Source organism: Notamacropus eugenii, chromosome 1, assembly GCF_028372415.1.
Source record: "Notamacropus eugenii isolate mMacEug1 chromosome 1, mMacEug1.pri_v2, whole genome shotgun sequence".
Taxonomy (NCBI): Eukaryota; Metazoa; Chordata; class Mammalia; order Diprotodontia; family Macropodidae; genus Notamacropus; species Notamacropus eugenii.
Genome location: NC_092872.1, coordinates 76,833,274 through 76,857,955, shown reverse-complemented (window position 1 = coordinate 76,857,955; position 24,682 = coordinate 76,833,274). Strand labels below are relative to the sequence as shown.

At 40.5% G+C, this 24,682-nt stretch overlaps 1 protein-coding gene across 4 annotated transcripts in view; it reads left to right on the top strand.

Moving 5' to 3' along the window:
- GOLM1 (golgi membrane protein 1) overlaps positions 1–24,682 on the top strand; it is an 87,097-nt gene that overhangs the window by 58,526 nt on the left and 3,889 nt on the right. For 2 of the 4 annotated variants that reach the window (XM_072606147.1, XM_072606158.1), the window contains 6 exons: positions 11,349–11,403; positions 14,743–14,845; positions 16,468–16,597; positions 19,879–20,029; positions 21,269–21,544; positions 23,866–23,979. In XM_072606147.1, coding sequence (XP_072462248.1) covers positions 11,349–11,403; positions 14,743–14,845; positions 16,468–16,597; positions 19,879–20,029; positions 21,269–21,544; positions 23,866–23,979 — 829 coding nt within the window. The remainder of the gene's footprint in view (positions 1–11,348; positions 11,404–14,742; positions 14,846–16,467; positions 16,598–19,878; positions 20,030–21,268; positions 21,545–23,865; positions 23,980–24,682) is intronic. The other 2 variants (XM_072606166.1, XM_072606164.1) reach the window with 2 other exon arrangements.

Genomic DNA, 24,682 nt, shown 5'->3' with positions numbered 1-24,682 from the left:
ATAAGACTGTAAACTTTTGTTACATCTTTTTTTTTTTTTTCACCTTTTATTAGGAGAAACTACAATTAGGTAAATACCACTTACGTGCTTTCCTTTCTGGCCAGAACAGGAAAGGGAGTGAAATCGGTGTTCCTTACTGGGCATCCAACTTAAGTGTCCCATAGCCTGGGCTGCAGGGTATGTGGGTCCCAAGTGAGGACTTTCTGCCCGTGTCCTTGAGCCATAGAGCCAGACCTTTTCTTTCTTTTGACTCTGTCTAGTTTCTTAGGAAGTTCTTTGTTCTCATACTGAGAGTCAGTGAGGTCTGAATAAAAAGAAAGGAAAACACATAGATCAGAGCTTTCCCACCTGGGCACAGTCTTGATTTTACTTGGAGACGTCCTTCAGATTAACGAATAATATAGATTAATACTAGGCTGCCCTGAGAAATTCTTACGGCATAGTAAATGCACGATTAGTTGGTGAGCTAACAATGCACTCCTGTGTTACCTGCATTAATCCCCTGCTCTGAACTGGAGCTTAATGTACCCTTTGTAATCCCTTGTTCTTAGACTTCAGCTCAGTGGTACAAAGCTGGTTTTCTTCACTAAGGTCTTTCTTTTATGCCTTAAACACATTTGTGATGTGCAGTGGTGACAAACTCAAACTAGAAACAGAGCTCTGATGCCTCCTCCCCCCAGGTTGACTTAGAAAACCACAAATTAACATTATCTCTGCTGTATTGAATTTTAATCTTGTTAAACATTTCATAATTAAATTTTTTTTTGGAGGCATTCAGGGTTAGGTGATTTGCCCAGGGTCACACAGCTAGTAAGTGTCCAAGACTACATTTGAACTCAGGTCCTTTTGTCTCCAGGGCATTGTGTCACCTAGCTCTGTGCCACCTCTCTTCCCAATTACATTTTAATGTGGTTCAGACTCAGGAGTTTTTGGTGGTGTGAATTGGGCATGATGTGGTGTGGCGTTGCAGGGATCCCCAAAATACCAAGGTTCCCAGTGGAGTTATCTAGAAAGAATTCAGACTCAACTGGTCTTCCGGTCAAGTGGCAAAAAATTTATTATAACGTTAATATGGTGAATAGAGCTCCTTTAGGGAACTCTCAGCTTAACAGGAGTGATGCTAAGGCTCATATAAAAAAAGTTCAGTGAGTGGTATGTCAAGTATGCTAATTAGGTGGTAAACATACAGTTTCTGTACTTTGGGCACACACTTCATTTACTACTTAAATGACCTGGGCAGGGTGTGGGGAGGGGCATCTAAGGGGTCTGTACATCTGTAACTGTAACAAGATAACCTTGGGAGTTGACATCTGTGGCTTAATGTCTGGATTGTATACAGTAACTGGGAATCAGTAATCAGTACATGATAGTTCTGCTGGTACGAGATAGTCCTGTTCATACAAGGGAAATTCTACAGAGGTCAGCTTGATCTTGTAACAGAGAGATAGTTTACCTTTTTGGGGCACACTCATGAGTTATTGCTAGGGGTTTCTTTGGGCTGGGGAGAGATATGGTCCCTGCCCTGGCTGGGGATCTGGGTACCCCATCAGGCACCTCTGTTCCAGGACACTCGTGTTTACTTACTAGACTTCAGTAATCATGTATTTGGCTGATATGACAACAACTTCTAGACAGGAAGCTGGCTAAGCTGGCTAGATCTAAGATGACTCTAACATTAGTGCTATTACATTAAATTGGGAGGAGAAAAAAACATCCCACATGTGAGTTTAGTCCCATTATGGCATGAGATGAAGTCACCGTGCCTCCTGAAACTTTGCTTCCTTCACCACCATGGGAGGTTCTGGCAGGAGAAGTGGGCTTGCTTGCCAAGGTTCCTCATTAGTGGTATTACTTAACGTTTATTGAACATCTTGGCGTACTCCCTGGGAAGGGGACGTAGCACTTGCCGTGAAGGTGTATAATTGAAACATCAGGAAAAGGAGACATGGGCCACAAATAGCCCAGGCCCTGGTTTCATTTTCCTTTGTTTTCAGCTGTTTCCATCTAGGTGGTGAGCTGCTAAAAATAGCCTTGCCCTGTCATTTATTTTTAATCTCAAAATCATCAGCTGTATATTTTTGGTTCTTTTTGTTATTTGAGCCATGTTCACATGCCTGGAAAGCTTTCAGAATTAAATCCTCCTGGTAAGGTCATGGCTGTAGACCTCCAAAGGGAATGTAAATAGGAACCTTTTTATTGTCATAGTGCCCATTTGGGGTGACTTTACTCTTGACCTAAACTAAGGCTTTTGAGAATAAATGGTTTATTTTTTTTTTTTTACTCTTATTCCTAGTGGAAAGTTTATGGGAATATGTGGGGCAGAATTGCCCAGGATGAGAAAACTGCAGAAGAATGGAATCTGTTCTGATGGAAGGAACACTCTTACCAATTAGGTGATGGTTCCCCAAAGGACCCTTCATTGAGCTTCATGGAGCTTAGCAGGAACTTGGAGGAAGGTTTTTTTAAATCATTGGTATCAGATACAGTTAGAAATGGGAGCCATCAAACTGTCCATAAGGATCACCACTAATGAACATTGTCTATGTTTAATTGTATTTTTATTCATTTTGTTAAATATTTTCCAATTACATTTTAATAGGTTTGATGGCACTGGAGTATTGGGCTGCAACTGGTCCACACTTTTGCTTTAAATCGAGCTAATTCATTGATTTCTCTGTCCCAGGAAATGTTCACGTTCCAGAAGAGCAAGCTTAGAGTGAGGGTGATTCTAGCTTTCCTTAGGCTGGTGTTTGTCATTAGTCCTTGATATTCCATCCATCGTGGGGAGTAGTAGATAGGGTGGGAAAGCTAAAAAACTTGAAAAGTTTTTAAATATCAGGTCTTTAGTCAGTGACTTTTTACATTTACCTGAAAAATTGTGAATTCCCAGAACATTGTGCAGAGCTATATTCAGAAAAAAGCACATGCCCACATCTCAAAGCCTAACAAATCACTTTTGAATGAATCATAGAATAGATAATTGAGAACTAAGTGTGTTGTGCTGGAGAGGCAGTGGAAATAGTAGTGGAAGGGCCTCTAGAATTGGATGGTGGAGACCTAGGTACAGTTCCTACTTCTTACAGTTGGTCCACATGTGACTGTAAGCAAGTTATCATTTCTCTTGGCCTCAGTTTCCTCATCTGCAAAATGGGGACAATATTACATGTACTATCCACCTCACAGAGCGTTTATGATGTAAGTGCCACAGAAATGTGAGCTGCTCTCCAATTTTATTGTGAAAAAACTTATTTTAAAGCATTGTCATTCTGCATTGAAATAATAATTTTGGAAATATTCTTGCGAGAACCCCCAAACCACCTTCACAAGTGTTGTTTAATGGGTTTTGGCTGGAAAGGGGGATGGAAGGATTTTTGCCTAGCACACTCCGATTATTAATCCAAGTGTTTTTCTTGGATAACATTTTTCTGTTATAAAGGAAGCAATTAGTGTTTAATATTTTTTATTTAAATATAAAGAAAAGGGCTTTTTCAGAAAGGGAAGGGGAAAGGTCCCACTGGTGAGAGTCCTAGCCACAGGACACAGGATTTGTAATTTTCTATATATAAAGCCAGTATCAGCATCTGTCACCATCACATGGCCACTGTCACTGTGATCAGTGTACAGATATATCCTTCAAAGATCTGTGATTTCATTAGGGTAGGCAAGCCTTCCACTGATCAGTAGACATTAAGTCTTTGTGAATTGCTATGACAAAAAAGAAAAAAAAAGAAAAGAAAGCCAACCTAGTGACCCCAGGAAAATAGGCATCTGGGATCATAGATTTTGAACTGGAGGACCTCAGAGGTGAGCTGATCTGAACATTTTACAAAGGAGGAAACTGAGGCCCAGAGAGGTTAAGTGAGGTGACTCAATCACATAGGTAGTGTTAGAGACTGCCTCCTTTGCCTAGGACATTTCTAGCTTTTCCACTCTCTCCAGTGCCAATCATTTCTTTTATGATTTAGTAGTATCCGCCAGTGTTTTGGTTCCTGTTGAGTCATTTCAGACATGTCTCACTCTTAGTGACCCTTTTTGGCATTTTCTTGGCAAAGATAGTGGAATGGTTTGCCATTTTCTTCTCCAGCTCATTTTACAGCTGAGGAAGGTGAGGCAAACAGGGTTAAGTGATTTGTTTGGGATCACACTGCTAGTAAGTGTCTGAGGCTGGATTTGAACTCAGGTCCTCCTGACTTCAGGCCTGGCACTCCATCTGCTGCATCACCTAGCTGCCCACCAGTGATTTTTTTACTTGATAATATAAGCATTCTGTATGAACTTGAGGTCAAAAAGACCTGAATTCTTTTTTCACCTCAGACACCAGTCGTGTGACCCTCGGCAAGTCACATAGCCTCTGTCTGTTTTCTCATCTGTAAAAGGTGGATAATAGCATCTATCTCAATTTGGTGTAAGGGTCCAATGAGATAATCTATGTAATGTGCTTCGCCAACCTTAAACCTTATTTAAAGGCTAGCTATTATTATCATGAGTGATGCTTGCACTGTTATTTGGCCTTAGAGGAGAACTATGGTAGAAGGATCAGTGGGTGTGTGCATGTGTGTGTATATGCATGTGTGTGTGCATGTGTGTGTATGCATGTGCGTGTGTATGCATGTGCAATAGAGAGCTGGTTTCAGAGCCAGGAAGTCCTCCTTCTGATACATGCTCAGTGCGTGACTATGAGCAAGTCACTTAACTAGGAAGCTAGGCAGCTTCCTAAGACTACACAAATTGCAGAGAAGATGCTGCCCCATATGGGTAGTGGGAATTACTCTCACCTGGAATTTTCTGTATCAGTGAAATCACAGGGCCAGACCCTGCCCCTCCCGGTCTCAGAGTTATCTTTGATCTATTAGATTCAGACTCTACCGTTTAGTTACCTTTTCTAAGTATTAGAGTATCAGATACTCAGAAGTTAATTTTAAGGGGCAACTAGGTGACACAGTGGATAAAACACAGACCCTGCAATCAGAAGGACCTGAGTTCAAATCCCACCTCAGATTCTTACTAACTGTGTGATCCCGGCCAGATCATTTAACCTTGCTTGCCTCCAAAAAAACCCCCAACCAAGCTAACAAAAATAATTCTAAATAGAAACTTGGGCCGAAAGTTAACCTGAATTAAAATGCCTGAGAATTAGGTGCAGCCTCTCTAATATTTGCAGGCTGTGTGGGTATTTTCTGATTCTCTCCTTAGAGCAAAAAGGACCAAGCAGGACCTCCTCTAATCTCTCTGTCCTCTGTCACATCTGCATCGCAAAGGTGCTGGGTAACCTAGTGCACAGTTTTTTCTTTAACCTTTGGTTTGTTTGCCAACACTTCATGAACATATTCTGCCCACACGGATTTATTTATATATGTGAATTGATATGTATGTTAATTAAAGGGGAATATCTTCAGATGTTATCCACATCCATGTGGCTCTTTTATCTCCAGTGGCCTTCCTGTTAGTATTCTATAGCACTTAAGCATCTTCTTTCAGAATGTGGTAGTTTTAGAAAAAATCCTCGCTAAAAATGATCCTGTTTTTCAAAACCACATGACCGCTGAGTCTTTTCACCCTCATTTCCTGTGTACACAATATTTTAATGGTTTGACTTCCGTCTAATGCACTGTTGGACAGTTTCACTTTACAGTTAGACAGTAAGCAGCAGCTGGGGTCCAGCTAAGGTTATGTACTTTAAATCTACATTGTGAACTCCTGTTCTTATTCTCTCATAGTTTCAGACTTTATGCTCTGAATTCAATTTCCCAACTTCTCCCTTGACTCCAGCCCTTAAAGCAAATGGAGTTGGCCTTCAAATCCTTCCTCAGACACTTTATAAGTGTGTGACGCTGGGCAAATCATTTAGCTGCTGTTTGCCTCAGTTTCCTCATCTGTAAAATGATCTGGAGGGTGAGATCGCAAAACACACCAGTATCTTTGCCAAGAAAACCCCAAATGGGGTCACAGACAGTGAGACAGGACTGAAAAACAGCTGAACAACAATGAAAATAGAGATAATAGCACCTATTTCCAGGGGTTGTTGTGTAGATCAAGTGAAGTTTATGTACATTGTGTTTCATAAACGCATGCCCTTCGCTTTCCCTTCATGATGAGATTAGATAGGTAATCTTTAAAGGCCCCTCCCACCCCTGCATCTCATGATCCTGTAAGTTTTGTATTAAAAAGGATTTCCTTCCTTTGCATTAATCTTCAAAGGAGAGAATGGTTCTAATATCGGTAGACATGTGGCCCTGCTTGTCAAAACTAGATTAATTGACTTTGCTGGCAGGTTGTGACACCTGTAATGTTGATGGTTTGGTCCGGCCCTAAGCAAATCATTAACCTCTCATGGAGGAACCTAATCTCGGTCTTCACCACAAACTCCACTCCCTTTTCTTCCTATTCCCATAAAATCTCCACCTTGTATAATCAGATCAGCTTGACACTGGCTTCTATCCTTGAGTTTCTTGGCACTTTTGTCTGGTTCCTGTGCATTGCTTTCCAAACCCTACCCTGATCTATCCTTTCTTCCTTCCTTCCTTCCTTCCTTCCTTCCTTCCTTCCTTCCTTCCTTCCTTCCTTCCTTCCTTCCTTCTTTTTTTCTTTTCTGGAGACTAGATTGTCTCTCTGCTCCCCAGTTCTATACTTTGAATCACCTTGGTATCACATCCCATCCTTTATTCCTTTGCTTTGGTCTTGGAGGATGATGTGGCTTTTCTTGCCAACCCTATCACCTCTACTTGTGTTCTTCATCCCTTCTCTTCCTGTCTCCAAGATCTTATCCCTTCAATCAACCTTTCTCTCTAACTTCCAATCCCTCCTTATCTGGACTCTTTCCTTAGAAAGAATTGCCTTCAAACATACCTATTAAATTCTCCATGTCTTCTCTTTAAAACAAAAATAAATCCTTCGCTTGACCCTACCATCTCTTAAAGCTGTTGTCCAACTCCTAGAAAAAACTGTCTACATTCATCGCCTCCACTTACTCTTATTCTTTTCCCTTAAGGACCTTTTGTAACATCTGACTTCTTTTCCCATCACTTACATGTAAAAGCAGGTAGTACTTTTTTTTAAAAAATCAGTCTTTTTTTTTCTTAAACTCTGCAGCATTTGGCTCTTTGGTCACTCTCTTCTTTCTTCTGGGTACGCTTTCCTTCCCAACTTTCTGTGACATTCATCTTCCTACTTGTCCCACCAATTCTCCTCTGCCCCCTTTCCAGGATTGTCATCTGTGGTCTGCCCCTTCTGTGTATCCCAGGTCTCTGTGCTGTGTGCCCTCTTCTGTTCTCTCTGCATACTTTCTTAGTGATCTCCTCATTTCCTGTATTATTGTCATGCACATGATCCCCAAATCTTCATAACTTCCTAATCTCTAGTCCAACATCTCCAGCTGTCTTCTGAACATCACCACTGGATATTCCCTAGACATTTCAAACTTATAAGCATCAGCCCCAAACTTTCCTATTTCTGTCAAGGGCCCAGCCAGACTTCTAGTCACCCAAGCTTGTAACTTAGGGGTCATGCTTGACTATTCACTCTCACTCAAATTCTATGTCCAATCCCTTGCCAAATCTTAAGGATTTCTACTCCCTCGACAGCTCCCACATTCATTCTCTTCTTTGTCCTTACACCATAAACAGGCCCTCATTAATTTTCACATTGACTATTAAAATAGAATACCTCCCCTATCGGTCTCCCCATATTTATTCTCACCCCTTTCAATGTAGCCTCCACAGCCGCCAAATGGACGGTTTTTTCTTTTTTAGTACTTTATTTTTCTCCAGTTGCATGTAAAAGCAATTTTTTAACATTTGTTTTTAAAACTTTGAGTTCCAAAGGGTCTCCCTTACTCCCTCCCCATCCCCCTTCCCATCCCCCCTCATTGAGAAGGCAATCCATTCAACATAGGTCATATGTGTAGTCATACATATCCATACATATGTGTAGTCAAAACATATCCATAATAGTTATGTTGTGAAAGAAACAGACAAAAAAACCTCAAGAAAAACAAAGACAGTTAAAAAAAGAAGTATGGTCCAATCCGTATTCAGATACCATCAGCTTTCCCTGGGAATGGATAGCATTTCTCCTAAGTCCTTCAGAGTTATCTTGGATTGCCGTATTGCTGAGAACAGCTAAGTCCGCATCTTGCACTATAGCTGGTATTTTGTACACAGTTGCATTTCACTTTACATTAGCCCATGCAAGTCTTTCCAGGTTGTTCCAAAAACGTCCCGCTCATCATTTCTTACAGTACAACATGTTTCTATCATAATCACGTGCCACATCTTGTTCAGCCATTTCCCCAATTGATGGGCATTCCCTCAATTTTTAATTCTTTATCCCCAGAAAAGAGCTGCCATAAATACTTTTGTACATATAGGTCCTTGGCAAATGGACATTTCTAAAGTCCGTATCTGACCATGTCACTCCTGTGCCCAAGATTTTGTGTCTTCCACTGCCATTAGGATAAACGGTAGACTCCTCTGTTTGTCTTTGAAGCCATGCCTGTGCCCGCTTTTCTTTCTGGGCCAATTACATATTATTCCCCCTCGTGAATTGTATTCCAGCCAAACTAACCTGTTTGTTATTCTCTGCACTTACCATTTCACAGCCTTTGTACCGGCTGCCCCACACACCTTCAGCGCTATCTGTCTGTCTGCCTCTCCTCTCAAAGCACTTTTGTATGTAGCTTGTATTTACTTATCTGTGCAGACGTTGTATCTCATCAAAAGAGTGTAAGCTCCTCCAAAGCAGAAAATAATCTTCCTTTTGTATTTGTATCCCCAGGACCTGGCACATAGTAGGTGCTTAATAAATGCCTGTGTTTTGATCCATTGATAGGGTGGGCCACCTAGTAAGAGCTAGAAACAACTTGATGGACAACTTTTGTGATTCAGTGTTATCCTTATTATATCAAAAGAATTTAAAGAAGCATCTAATACATTACGTGGCCCTTGTGTAATGAATTTATATGAGGACATGAACAAGTGCAGCACAGAATGGGCAGGTAAGGATGAGTTTCAATCTGTGTGTTGGGAAGTTTTACCCAAATTGATGAGATCACAGATTTCTTGGAGTAATGCATTTAAAGGGAGTGGGGGTGGGTGGTCAAAGGTGATTAGGTCATAGAAATGACCTGACCCCACTATAAACCTCTGGGGAGAGGGGTATTTTCTTCCCCCTTTTTTGTCTTTGAGTGTGGTCAGTATAGTGCTTGTACACAGTGGGTGCTTAGCAAATGCTTGCAGACATAAGTTGAATTATGTTACCAGTCCCTCCAGTGCATGCAAAGGCATTTCCATCGCTCCTCATTTCTGATTTCCCTTTGCCTCATTGTTTTCTTAACTTAAAATATCATTGTGCTTTTATGGGAATGCTGGGGGTTCGAAGGGTAGCCTTGCTGTTCTCTTAAAACCAACTTTGTCATTCTCTTGGGTTCTCTTGAACCCAACCCATCTCTGTTCTCCCAACTCTTACCTCTTTTAAAAAAATTAAAAATGTATCTAAAAGAAGTTTACGATTTACAAATTTATTATTTAAATACATTATCCAGTTGATTCTTTCAGTCCCCCTGTGGGACAAGTAGTGCTTATGTTATTATTGTCATTTTCCAGAAGAGGGAACTGAGGATCAAAGGCTTAAAGTAAACAGACTGCTTGGCTTGAGTCCCCTTTTCAGTCTACCAAGCAGTCAGCCATAGATGATGGCCGGCACCACGGTTCAGTGAATGGAGTCCACTGGATTTGTAGTCAGAGAATCGGGGTTTGAATTCATTCTGAAGATGAGACAACTAAGTTTTTAGTTTCTCTACCAATATTACTTACATGGAGTTTGGAAATCAGTCAATCAGCAAAGTTTTATTAAGGTCCTAGTATGGTACCAGGCACTGTAACAGTTCACTCATTGGTGCTCACTCCAGCACAACACTGCTTCCAAATGTGAATCTTTTGAAGTGCTTGCCATGTGCCAGGCACTGTGCTAGGTGTTGAGGATACAAAGACATAAATTCCTGATGTCTGGAAGATTACCTTTTATAGAGAGAGACTACATATACATAGAAAAGCATATACAAAAGATGGAGAGTTGGAAAGCTATCCATTGAAGGGAAAAGAATTTGCAGTAATTGATCCAAAAGTAAAGCTATTGTCCTTCTTGTTTAGTCATTTAGTTATGTCCAACTCTTCATGACCCCATGGACCCATAGCATGCCACGCTTTCTCAAAGTCCGTCTAAGTTCATGTTCATTGTTACCATATATCTATCCATCTCATCCATTGCTGTTCCCTTTTTCCTTTTGCCTTCCATCTTGCCCAACATCAGAGTCTTTTTCCAATGAGTCCTGTCTTCTCATTATGTGGGTGAAATATGTAAGCTTCAGCTTCAGTATTTGACCTTCAAGTAGCAGCCTGAATTAATTTCTGTAAATATCATCTGATTTGACCTCCTTGCTGTCTGAGGGTCCCTCAGAAGTTTTCTCCAGTATCACAATTTGAAAACGTTAGTTCTGCAGTGCTCAGCTTTCCTTATGGTCCAACTCTCACAGCCATACACTGCTACTGGAAAAACCACTGCTTTGACTGTCGGGACCTTTGTTGACAATGTGATGATGTCTCTGCCCTTATTAAGTCACTCTCCTGCATGGAGGGACTTGGTCTCCATTAGTAGAGAAAGTACCTAATGCTGATGAATATTTTTTGGAATATTGAAGTAAGAAGTATTATTTGCATATTTTCTGGAAGTAAAGGTTCTAATGTTTACATGAACCAATTGAGAGGATCTATTTGATGGAATTATTAATCTGTTCTTTTTCCCTTTATATCTTTCTGTAGTTTGGAATTTATAGAGTGGGGTACACAGAGCATACAATACTCACTTGGCTCAGGGTCCATAGAAGTGGAGGTTTAAGCTGATACTCAGGACTGTTGTATTCTTGCCCCTCTGTGGTCTGTTGAGTAATTCTGCCTAGTCTATATACCAGCTGCCGAGGTTATAAGACCACAGCGGACAATATAACTTATGCTTTTATTTGTGAATGGATGTATATTTACATATGGGTGCTTTGAATTTGAATGACAAGGAAGGGAAGGATCTATTTACTCTTTTCTCAGGTTACAAGAATGACAGGTGGAAAGTAGTTCCTGAAATGCCTTCTCCTCCTTCTCCCCACTCTTTTCTGCAGATGCTGCCTTCACTTTAATTAAGTCTTTACTTGAATGTGAGCCTAGTCCTGGTGACAGCTGCTTTGTGTGTGATTTTGGGATTACTGCTTGAAATGAATGTCTTCTCCTTTTCTGTTTAATATGTTCTTTTCCTTAAGGTTGCTGTGGGGGAGAATTTTCATGTTGGTTTTATCTTTTTTTCAGGCACTTTTAGTAAATAACATCACCGAAAGTGAGAAACTCATCAGGAACCTGAAAGGTACTTATTTCTTTTACCATTTGCCTTGAGCCAGAATTAAGACTGTCCAACAAAGACCAGCCCTTCCTCTTGTGGTTTTTTTTGGGGGAGTATTAGTGCTGCCATAAGGCTTGGGTTTTTTGGAGGACATCTCATTTAAAATATTCTGTCCTCGTTGAATTTAATATATACTTAAAAAGAAAAGCAACCTGCCCATCAAAGAGATTTTGTACTATCACATCCTTTTTTGTTCTGCTATGTTATATGGAAATGGCCATTTTACTTGATATTTAAGTTCACAATTAAAAATTGAAAAAAAAAGTTTTGTCCCTTTGTCCCCAGAAATCATTTGGATGCATTAGAAATTGTAAGCATTTTACCTGGTAGAAACTGAGATGAATCCAATCAATTAGCATCACAATGAAAATCTGTGGTTCAGATTCTTAGTGGTTGACCTTAGGTAAATCACTTAAAACTCTGGGCCTCAGTTTTATCATCTGTAGAAAGAAGGGGTGAACAAGATGGCCTCTAAAGCCTTTCAGTCTGAATCTTATTGACAAGAAATTTAGAATCAAGAGTATCAAAAGCTGAAGCCCATAGTGTGAAGGGGGATGTGCCAGTGATGATAACTGGGCTTCCGTGTTTCTATTTAGTAAAATATAATGTTATTTGTACTTGTCTGAGGTAACATAAATGCTTGTGCATTTATAGCAGCAAGATAACCTGATTTTAGATATAGGAAATATGGTCACAATGTGTGCTAAGTGTTTATTTTTATGAATTAATGATAGAAAACAAACGCCTTTCCTTTCATTTACTAGCCCCGCGACCTTGAAGAAGGCATTTAAACTTTCGATGACTCATTTTCCTCATCTGTACAGTTAAGGGGGTTGGATAGCCACTATTTTTTAGGGTATGTATACTTCTTAAAGAAGAATTCAGGCCTCCTGCTTATAGACCTTTCTGGTTTTTAAGCACAGTTTAAGTGGAATATCCTGAACGCAAATTATCCTCCTTTTTATTCAACAAGAGCCCTTGTTCTCGTAGGCCCATCTCTTTGTGCTTTAATTAAATTCTGCTATTTGAAATTAGTTTTTCTCATGGCTCTTGGTGTAATTGTAAAGAAATAAATGCATCCAAAGCCTGACAATTGTTTTATGGGCTTCTAGTTTTTGCTGGGTGCTCTTCATTTGAGCTGGAAGGGACCTTAGAGAACTTGGAATCATGGTTCCAGAACTAAAAGAGACCTCAAGAAGCCATCTAATTAAGCTCCACATTTTACAGATAAGAAAACTGAGGCCAAAGTCAATCAAGTGACTTGCCCAAGGTCATGTAGGTAGGAAGCATCAAAGGTAGGGTGTGACCCCTGGTTCTTTGATTCCAGATCAAGCAATCCATTTTGAAGAAGAAACTGAGAGAACAGAATTGTAGGGACCTGCCTGAGTCACACTTCTAAGAATCCTAGGAACTTATGGGAGTGGAAAAGTCATGGGAAAATTGCAAGGTCATGTAGTAATATGGTGGAAAGCATATTGGAGGGAGACCCAGAAGACCTGGTTTCTTGTTCCAGCTCTTCCCCTAAATATCTGTGTGCCCTGGAACAAGTCAGTTCATTGTTCTAAGCCTTAGTTCTCTCATCTGGGTGCATCTTGGGTCATCTCCAGTCATCCTGATGAATAATTATCAGGTCACTGGATTCAGATGACTCTGGAGGAGAAGTGAGGCCAGTGACCTTGCACAGCCCTCCCTCACTCAAAACAAAGTCAAGTACAAGTCAAGTCATCATTTCTCTGATGGCATGGTCTTCTTCTGCAATGAAGGATGAACACAGCAAGTTCTCTCATCTATAAATGGAGGACGTAGGACCAGTTGACCTTCCAGCTCTAACAACATTTTACAGTTCAGGTTCTTCAGTCTAGAATGCAGGACTCTGTACCATATCATTCTTTAATCTATCTGTCTTTGTAGTCCCCAAGATCGTCACAGTGCCTTGCATATAGAAGATATTTATAAGATATATAGGTTCGTTGATTTAGAGCTGAAAGGGTCTTTTAAGGGTCATAAAGTTCAGCCCCCTCATTATGGATGGGGAAACTGAGGCCAGAGGAGTCACACGACTTGCCACCCAGCACCATGTTATTCTCCTTATGCTGGCATGTTGCCCGTCCTGTTTTTCCCATGGAGCAGTGTGACTTCCCTTCTGTAGAGCTGTTGTTACAAGCAAAGGCTCTAGAACATGGGGCAAAGGGAGGTGATCAATTTCTTTAAAGGAAACGTACCAGCTTCTGGATAAGATTGTTGAGTGAATGATTGCTAACCCAGAACCAGAGAAAAACTTGGATTTAAATAACTTGGTTGGTTGCTGTCCTTTGTGTTCCAAGAGGACCAAAATGACATCATTATGTCAGGGTCAATTTAAATTAGTAAAAGGAGAATATTTATTTAAATACTCACCTGCATTTAAATTTATTTGATTTATTTAACTATTTAAATAAAAACAATTTAAGAACAGTTGAATATTTAAGAGAGCAACTAATGGAGCGTAGGCCAATAACTGATGGTAGGCAGCCCTCCCTCTTCATGGATATTGTTGCGTATTTGGCATGATAGTCATGAGGTGAGAACAACAAGCCAACCGCTAGCATTCCTCTAACTCTTTCAATGTTTGCATAGGCTTACATGTGTTATCTTTGTGAGGGTAGGTGTTGATATTATCCCCATTTTACAGATGAGGAGAAAAGGAGATTAAGTGACTTGCCAAGGGTCCTACAGCTCCTGTTTGTCTGAGGTGGGATTCAAACGGTGCTCTTCTTAACTCCAAGTTCAATGTTTTACCTGCTCTCCTACCTAACCCAGATACCCCAAATCCATTTATGTAAACCATGGAGCAGTTCGGTCTGGGGTGGGGAGGGAGTGTGGGGTTCAGGTTCTTGGACACAGTCTCACTTTCTCCATCCTCTGTAGCTGCTTTGCTATGAAGTTTCCTCATGTGCTTTAGACTTAGCAGGAGTAGAAGAGGCAGGCAAAGGTATTCAGAAAAGAACCGGGATCTTTTTGAAAGATGACCTGAATAAAAAGTAGGTGCCAGATTCTGTCCTCCAAAAGCAGGAACCCCTAGGAATTCAGTGATTCAGTGTGGCAAATAGAGATGTCCAAGGGTGGCAGGAAGTGGGACTCTCATTGTCTTGCTTTTTTTTCCGCTTGCTATATTTATAGTGTACTATTTTCCCCTCCTCTTCATTTTCCACATTTGTACCTTGGTGTTGGAATACTGCTGTTTTCCTTCTCTTGTGCCTTTGTGTATTTGTCTCCTGAGACCTAGGAGCTTTTAGTTATCGCTCTGCTTAATTCTTGGCACAGAACATTTGCAAGAGTTGCAGAAGAACTATGGCAAACTCCAGCAGGACGTACTTCAGTTTCAGAAGAACCAGACCAACCTGGAAAGGAAATTCTCCTACGATCTGTAAGTGGATTTATCAAATGCAAGCACAGTTGCTGTTGAAAATCCAGAAGCATTTTTAGAAAAGTCACAGGACAAAGGAAAAAACTGCCGGCATGATCTTATCAACTCATTTGGTTATAGCATAGCTAGACTGCAGAGCAGTATTATATTTTTTTAAATTTTGTTTTGTTTTGGTGGGAGGAATAATGAGGAAATTGGGAAAGAAAGGTATTTTATATTAATAAAATATGTAAAACAGATACAGATAAATGATTTCCCAAGGTCACATAGCTAATTACTATTAGTTATTATTAATATTAACATATAACTATTATTATTAACTATTACTAATTATTAACTCAGAACTAGGTCTCTGTTCTAAAAACTTGGTTTTTGGGTAATTAGGCTTGACTTATTTTAGAACATAATGAATTTTTAGTCTTAATGAAATGGTTACACACTTAAGAACATCACTTAATAGATTCAAACACATACACTGACCTACATTAAGTGTTATCTTTGTACAAAGGTGTCTGCAGGCAACAGAAAAAACCTGTGTGTTAAAGAAAAATTTATTTAAATTATAAATTTAATAAAAATTAACAAAAATAATTTTATGAATGTACAAGATAAAGAATAAAAATTTATACAAATACGATTGCTTCACAAAGTTGAACCAAGTGAATTAACAAAGAAAAATTTTTTTCCCTCTGAACCTCTTCAGGTCTGTCTGAAGTCTTACAGCCTTTGGCTTTGTTTTCTGTCTCTTTCTTTTCCCCCTTCTCAGTTCTCATTCTCCTGCCTTCATTAAAGCATATTGAGTTTTGATAGATAGATGATTCTGGGTTCATGGCTTATGCTTCTTAGTTTTGAAAACTTTTTATTGCAATTTTGTGATTCACTTGCCTAGAGAAATATACTGGGATCTTGATTACTTTTTCTTGTTAAATGATTTATGCACTTTTCCTTGACGCTTGTATGTTTTTTCACATACTATTATATAGTTCTGGACTCAGAAAAGCTACACCTAGGTTTAGGTAGCTTCAGCCTCCACCCAGTGTATTCTCTCATAGACCAAACCAGATTTGACATGTAAAGTTTGTAAAAGATTTTTAATAAAACAAAATAGTAAGATAAATACTAAGGAAAATTCCTTCACACATAAGGACAAATCCTGCCACAGATCCCATGCTGCTAGTAGAAGAGATAATACCTATAGCCTTGGATGGCTTGTGTTCCATGGGTTCCTCTTCAGACACATCTCTTTGATTCTACAACTTCTATCTGGGGCCATCTTCAGTCGTCCTGATCTCTATCTGGCCACTGGACCCAGATGGCTCCAGATGAGAAAGTGAGGCTGGTGACGTTGCACAGCCCTCCCTTACTTGCATGTCATGGCATCATCTTACTGATGGCACGGTCCTCTTCAAAAATGAAGGACACACTACACAACTGCCACTTGATGCTTGGCTAGGCTGCTTCCTCCACTGTTCCTTCCTACCATCTGTTGCTGATATTGTTTCTCTGCTCAGCTGCTTCTGGTGTCCTGTCTTCACAGAACGGTATCCATGAGGCACATCATTCCTTAACGACAGGGTTGTTTTTGTTTTTGCCCTTTGCTTTTGGCCTGTTTCCCGCCAAAGGAGCCAGTGCATCAACCAGATGAAGGAGTTGAAGGAACAATGTGAGGAGAGGATAGAAGAGGTTACTAAAAAAGGGAACGAAGCTCCAGCATCTAGAAACCTCAGTGAGAAGAATGATGCAAACAGTCTGGTGAGTGAGCGCTTCGTCCGTCGTGGTCTTGCTATTTCTCGGCTTCTCTTAATTATAGTAGCTCTGTCCCTGCCCTTTCCTGGATAATTGACAGATCCTAAACGTTCTGGTTAACTCGCTGCCTTGGGAACTAGGTCAATGGAACCTGGCCCTTTTCTCCTTTCTGCCATTTGACAGACATGTTATTATGTTTGCAGCATGGTGAGGCAGAAACGGCTCTGGTTTCAGCTCCCTATCTGGCTTACTTACTATCTATGTGACTTTGGATTAGTCATTTCACTTAGTCAGCTTTTATTAAGCACCAACTATGTTCCTGTGCTAAGCATTGGAGATGCATAGAAAGTGCAAAAGACATGCAAAAGACAGTCCTTGCTCTCAAGGAGTTCATAGTGAGATAACATGCAAACCACTATGTACAGATGAGATACACAGAAGATAAATCAGAGATAATCAGTGATAGGAAGACACCAATTTTAAGGGGGACTAGGAAAGGATCCTGTGGAAAATAGAGTTTTAGCTGGGATTGGAAGGAAGCCAGGGAAAGCAGAAGATTGAGAGGAGGAAGGCATGGGAGCCCGAGCAAATGCACTAACAGGATGGAGTGATTTGCTCAAGGAAAAGCAAGGAGTTCGGTTTCACTGGATTGCAGATTACATGGTGGGATTTAAGGTAGAAAAAGATTGGAAATGTTGTGGGAAAGGGGAACAGGTTATGAAGGTCCTTGAATGTCAAACAGAATTTAATATTTGGTCATGGAAGTAATAAGAAACCACTCTGGTTTACTGAACGGGGGAATGTCAGTTAGACCTGCACTTTAGGAAGATCATTTTGACAACTGAGTGGTGGGTAGACCACAGCAAGGAGAGACATGTGGCAGACAGACCAACCAGAAGGCCATTGTAGTAGTCAGGGTATAAGATTATGATGGTACCAAGGTGGTGCCAGAGTCTGAGGACAGAAGAGGCTTATAATAGAGAGGTTATGAAGGTAAAACTGTCAGGCCTTGTCAACAGATTGGATATGGGGGGGTGGCAGAGGGTGGGAGTCAAGGATGACTCATTGGTTAGGAGACTGGGAACATGATGGTACCCATAGGAAAGTCTGAAACATTTGAAGAAAAATGAGTTGAGTTTTGGACATGGTAATATCATGATGTTTATGGGCCATCTAGTTTGAGAAATCCAATAGGCAGTTGTTCATGTGCGACTGGAAGTCACAGCAGAGAGGCCCCAGTATTTTAATTACCTGGGACTCGTTTCTTCATCGCTCAAAAAAAATGAGAGGGCTGCTTTAGTTTGATATTATATTATGAATCTTACCAGTGAGGGAGGAGCTCTGCTGTGAGCAAAAATGAGGTGTGAGATATGGTGACAATAATGAAGCTTCAAAAGCTCATCAGGTTGCAGTAAGGTGATGGATGATGTTTAGCAAAAGCTAGAATCATCTAAAACCTTAAGTAAAATTTACATTGGGTATTCCTTCCATCAAATCTAAGTGCCATCAAACCTAAACCCGAAGTGACCTGAGTTTTATCTAATGCAGAATGTTTCCGAGTTTTTAATAGTTATGTTTTCCTTCTGTGATTTCATAGGTTCATAGAACTACTAGAGCTCAAGGAACCTCAGAAACTGTCTAATCTAACCCCTTCATTTTATTGATGAGGAAACTGAGGCCCACTCAGGGAGGTGAAGTGGGCTACCTTTAGGTATTGAGAGTCAGGTGATATTTGGACCCATGTCCTCCAACTCTACAGTCAGAGCTTCTTCCTCCATACCATGCCGCTATGTTTGATTGTTAAAATTCTCTTTGTTTCTGTCCCCAAAGCAGATTCTAGCTTGACCTGTGAGATGTTATCTGGCCTTGGAAGTCATTCTCTTATTCAGGTTAAGTAGTGACTTGTAAATGATTAGAAAATATTTCTTACTTAACTAATTTTTCACCCTGTGGGAAGGCATCAAAAACCAGAACAAAAAGGCTGGGTGGATTGTTCAATTCTTATAGAAATCAAATCCTATAATAACCAAGGTAGTATATCAGCAAGGATACACTGTATATACTGGAGGACCTGCTGTACAGGTTCTTAGATCTGCTTTTCGAAAAGGAAAGCAACTTTTGAGGGGTCAGCAATCACTTTAATCAAACACAAGTACCATTCATTTAGTTCAGGGGAAGAAGTCAGCACCTTGAACTTCAGAGAATATACAGAGAAATAAAAATCAACAGCCAGGCCTTTCAACTCTCTGACCATAAGCAATGAGTACATTGTTACCAGAGAGAGAAACACCCACATCTGGGTTTTCAAAGCTGGGGGGCTCCTTCGCGGCTTCCCAGAGTCTCATCTGGCCCACAAACCTTCTTCCAAAAACTAAGCCCCAAAGTAAAACCTCACCTCAGAATATTTATATACTTTTTAGAGCTGGAGGGCAGGACCCTCTGACCCAATTCCTCAGTAGAAATTAACAAAAGGTATTGAGGCCTATTAATGGGAGGGGATAGATCTTTAACTCTTCTCCCCCTCCCCCCCTACCATTAACCTGAAATTACCATTGCAGATAGCAACAGAATTCTTTTGTGCTGTTGAATAGCTTTTGAAATGTGTTGCTTATTTTTCATATGAGTTTTTGTTATATAAATTACACTTATTCAGATAGCTAATTTATAAGCCTCCATCTTATGGGACTCACAAGTTAATACCATCCAGTTCTTTGGGGTATCAGAATTCAGGCTAGTCTTTTCTTCTGTTTCTGAAAGACTTTGTTGTTCCTGATTCTTGATAACTCCTTTTGTTATTATCACTGCATAATTTTATATTAAATCTGACATGTGATAGACCCTTAGAAATTAGGGTAGAAAGTGACCTTAACTCTTATTCAGTCTAACTCTCCCCCAAAGCATGAATCTTTTCTTTAGTTTTCTTGAAAATTCAGAGAGTGGAGAATTAGTTGCTGGGTTCTCCGCACCAAAAGCAGTGGGAACCTGCGACCTTGAGGCCACATGTGGACCCCACCTAGGTCCTCACGTGTGGCCCTTTGACTGAATCCAAACTTCACAGAACAAATCCTTTTCACACTTAAGGACCTCGTTGTGTTTACTTTGTGTATCTTTTGTTTTTGCTTACAGGTATACCTGTTGTTTCTCGCAATACATTGTACATTCCTTGATGTCAGGGATTGTTTAATTCTGTCTTTACATCCTTAAGCATCTCTGGCATAGTACCTGGCAGGCAATAGTTTAATAAATGCTTACTAATAATGCAATTTATGTGACTGGGTTTTATTTAGCAAACTGCCATCAATCAGCCAGAGTCCAAGCAACGGGAATTGGAACTGAAGGAGGTAGGAGTCCAGCAGGAGAAAGAAAATAGAGTTCCTGATGAACTCATCTCTCCTTCTGAGAAGACCCTAAATGTGATGAGAAAAGAAAAGAAAGGAGGTAAATTGGATCTAAGCAATTAGGTCTCTCATAACGCTATTCAGTTAAAAACAAACATAAGTCCCCAACAGCTAAGTAGAAAGAAACAAGGGCATAGTTCTGTGGTTCAGGCTCATGTCTCCATGGCTTACAAGGTAGTTTCCACTTTGTTTTGTCATCTCTTCCAGCAGTGAAAAGGGGTAACTTATTCTTGGAACAGTTGTCTTGGATGGATTAGGAGCAGGTTGTGTCTTTATCAGGCCACAAAAATGAATGAAGATCACTTTGGGCATAAATCCTGTTAGAAGGCTCCAGTTAGGGTCTCAGAGATTAATGAAGCTACATTGATTGGGTCCATGACTGTTATAGAAGAGTATTGTTCTCTGACAAAGCAATGGATCTGAAGAATTCCTAGAAGCATAAGAAGACTTATATGAATTGATCCAGAGTAAAGTAAGCAGAACCAGGTATATAATATGCATAATGACTACAACAATGAAGGTAGAAAAAATAAAAAATGAAATTGAATATGATGGAATAACCAAATGTAGATATAGAGGGGAATTGAGAAAATGCACTTCTCTCCTTTCTTTGTAGACATGGGAGACTATGGATATGGAACATTGTGTATACTCTCAGACTCCCTTCATATATTGGTTAGTTTTGTGAGACTGCTTCCTCCCCGTCCCCGTCCTCGTCCTCACCCCAATCTTTTTTTTGAATTTTTATTGTTTATTCCAATAGATGGTTCCATTGTATAGGAGACAAGAGAGGGATACGTTCAGAAATGAGGGTGATTGAAAAAGAGAAGGTGTCAATAAATTTTTTAAGTTGTTAAAAAGGATTAATGGGACCAATTAGAAAAAAATTAATGGGGCCAATCTATTCCTTAGAGTTGACTGATTTTTAGGTGGCTACTCTCTGATAGTTCCCAGATGTATTTGCTCAGTCGTAAAGGATTGGGAAAAAAAAGAACAAAACACAAAACTAGCTAAGATGTTCACCCCTGGCTTTCACTTGTGGGGTGATCACAAGACCAAACAGTTCTTCAGAACTAGTGTTGGAAAAATCCCAGGACCAAAAAAGAGTGTGACTTATCTCCCTTTTCTTCTCCCTGTGGCTGGTGGAAAGGACAGACTTCATGGTGTAGAATTCCCCACTCTGAGCTCACTGGGGAGGCTGTACATGTTGAAGGAGGTAGGATTTGTCTGTTGAGCATTTGTGATAATTTGTCTTTCAAAAAAACTGTTTTTCTTGCAGAGGAGACCAACGTCATCTTGACTCCCAGTGAAGAGGAGGCTCCAAAGGAGAACCAGGGAGGTGAGCTCTTGCCTCCAGAGCCAGGCAGGGAGCAGGACTCTAATGAAAAAGGCAAAGAAAAAGAGAACGCTGAACTCAGCGCATCTGTCCAGATCCAGAAGGGGCCGGGTGGCCTTCTGGTCAGCCAGGAAAATCCTGAAGCTGATGAGCCAGAGAGGGATGAACTCATCGTTAGGGAAGACACACAGCAGGGTGAGCAGGATGGTGCTAAAGATGGTAAGGAAAGAGGCTTTCTGGGCGAGGCTAAGGCTGGCATCTCTTCAACAAGAACAGCTGCTTTTCCTTATGGAAATGGATACTGGGAATGTTGGGCAGCATGTACCCACATTTTGGTAGTTCCCCAGGAAGGAAGCACGCAAGCAAGCTTTTATTGTGTGTTTGCTAGGTGCTGGGCACTCAGCTAAGTGCTGGGATACAAATAGAAACCAAAAAGACAGACATTCCCTACCCTCAAGGAGTTCCCATTCTGATGGGGAAGACACGGAGGGGGAAGCTGAAAAGCCAAAGCAGGGGTGAGCTGGGGACAGGGAAAGTATAGGAGGGGAGAGAAGGTGTAGGAAACTTCAGCCTGGTACACTATAAGATGAGGTAATGAATAGACTGGCATTGAGGGGAAGTAATCAGGGGCCCTTCATGCAACACAAATGTAATTCTCATGGTGGCGGCTCTGGTGGTTGTTTTTAATAAAATGGTAGTGTTGTGGTAAACTTGGCTCTGTCCACTGAGAGCTTTCTAGGCTCTCCTTTTAAGTATCAATTCAACCCTGTAAGTACTTTGAGGGCCTGCTGCTATGTTAGAGGGGGGTATATTTTGAGTTTTGAAATTGTGATTTATTATATTTTATTCCAATTTCCATTTAAAAATCTAATATGGTTTTACTGTGTCACTCTCTTTACTCAAAAGCCCTTATAAAATCTCTGCTGCCTATAGGATGAAATGAAAATAGCTTCGATTGGCATTTAATGCCATGTCTGTTTTCCATCTACTCTCTAGTCTTATCTCACTTTGCTCCCACATTCTATATACCCAGTCCAAGCTGATTTACTAGCCTCAATCTGATCCTGTCCCATTGCTTTGTATTTGTACAAGGCTGTACCCTATGGCTAGAACATATTTCTTCCTACTTTTTACAGATGTTTCAGAGGATCACAGATTTAAGGGGCGATTTAGTATGTTGTTGTTTTGGGGTCATTTCAGTCCTGTCCAACTCTTGGTGACTACATTTTGGGGTTTTCTTGGCAGAGATACTAGAATGGTTTGCCATTTCCTTTGACATACCCAAGGTCACACAGTGAGTCATCAGAGGTGGCATTTAAGCCCATGTCCTCTTGATGAAAGAGCCAGTGCTCTTTGCATTATACTTAGATGTTTCCCAACTACTCTTTCTCCCAGATCTTTCTTAATAATATAGGTGCTCCTCTCCTTCTTACATGAAATTTCCTCTTATTTTCATCAACCCTCCCCCTTCTCTCCCACCCTGCGCTCCTGAGGAAGGAGGTGATCTCTCCTTTTTCAGATTTTCTTACAGTATTTTGTCTGGACATCTTCTGCCTCTTCTGTGATGTGATGCTCTCCTTACCCCACATTTGAGGGATGAGACTGTATTGTTTTTCATCTTTGATTTCCTAGCACACAGAAACACACCTTGGCATGTCATAGGCAGAACTCACATTTTCAGGAGGAAAGGCAACACATAGAAGAGAACTGGAAAAGAGGAGTGGTGGAAGTCAGGAGGGAAGGTACCTGTGCCATGGCATGGCAGCAAATGCCACAATCAGAGACAAAGCCAAGAGGAGAAGAAAGTATGACCTACCTTCACCAGTGGGAGAAAGGGGCTAAGCATGGCAGAGGTGCCACGATCTCCAGGGTGGTGAGGCCCTGCGTGGTGAGGGCAGGTGCAGGGTAAGAAGGCAGCCAAGTCATGGAAGTAAAGTCCTTATAGTCAGAGGCAGAGCCAGTAGGGGAGTAGACTCCAGTTCTGGCCGCCTCTTACCTCTACGATCAGACATAAGTTCTTAGTATGTCAGTCCTTCACAACGTGACTAACCCAATTTTCCAGCCTTTTTCTACATTAGTCACCTTAATATACTCTGTGGTCGAGCTGGTTTTCTTACTGTTCTTGACTGTCCGTCTTTCATCTCTGCAATGTGCTCCCTGCTCAACTCTCCTAGAATCCCTAATTTCCTTTAAAGCTCAGCTTCTAGGGCCATTTTCTACCTGAGGCCTTTCTTTACCCCTCCATTTTAGTATACTTCCCTGCCCTATCCCCACTTTTCTTTGTTAGTATACTTTTATATGCCCATAGATTCATAGATCTATAGCTGGAAAGTACTTCAGAACACCTCATCCAATTCCTTCTTTACAGAAGAGGAAACTGAGCCTCAGCAAAGCTCAATGATTTGCCCAAGGTGGTGCCAGTAGTTCATAACAGAACTAGGATCTGAACTCTGGCCCCATGATTCCAGATTCATCAGTAAAGTTCAGAACTCTGCATTGAATCAAGTTTATTTTTGATGATTGTTTTCCTATCTTTACAGGAGTAAATCAGCCCAAACTGAGAACAAGCCAAGACTACAACAATGATGAAAACGAGGCTGAATCGGAGAGAGACAAGCAGGCAGCCCTGGCGGGCGGCGATAGCCATCTAAATGGTGAGTGTTGTTTGGGGTCTGCTCCTTCTCCCAGGAATGGCTGGCCATTCCAATTCAAATGATGTTCATGTCAAGCTTAGACTTTTGGGGAGTATCGTCTCTTCAGAAGGTTTGGCAGAGGCCAGTGACAGTTTTTAAAAAATAGATTTACACTGATATCATTTTTACATTGCCTATATTTTTCTCTTTATTCCTCCTGTTCTGCCCACCCAGAGTCATACTTTAGAATAAAATTGTTTTTTTTTTTAAAAAGAAAGAAAAAGAGGTACTAGGAAAAAACAATTCCGTAAAGTCAATGACAACATTGCAAAAAATCTGACATTATATGCAGTCTTCCATGAGGAGCAGAGGGGAAGTATCTTCTCATAACTCATAACTCTTCTCATATCTCCTCTTTGGGGATTAAGTAACCTAGTTCTTTATAATTTTGCAATGTTCATTTTCAGTTGTTTTGTAGTTCTTTCCATTTATATTGTGGAACTGATTACATTTAAAAAAAAATTGGAAAATGGGTAGCATTCAGGAAAAAGTTTCATCTCAAGGACTTTTATGGAGATTACATACTATACTAAGGTCTCGTTAGAGTTGTTCAGTCATAATTGATGGATTCATTCAATGAAATTATCTTGCCAATTCCTTGATAAATGCTGCTTAGATCAGGGAAAGTGTCCCTTAGAGTTTTGTCCTGGGCCCTTTGCTCTAT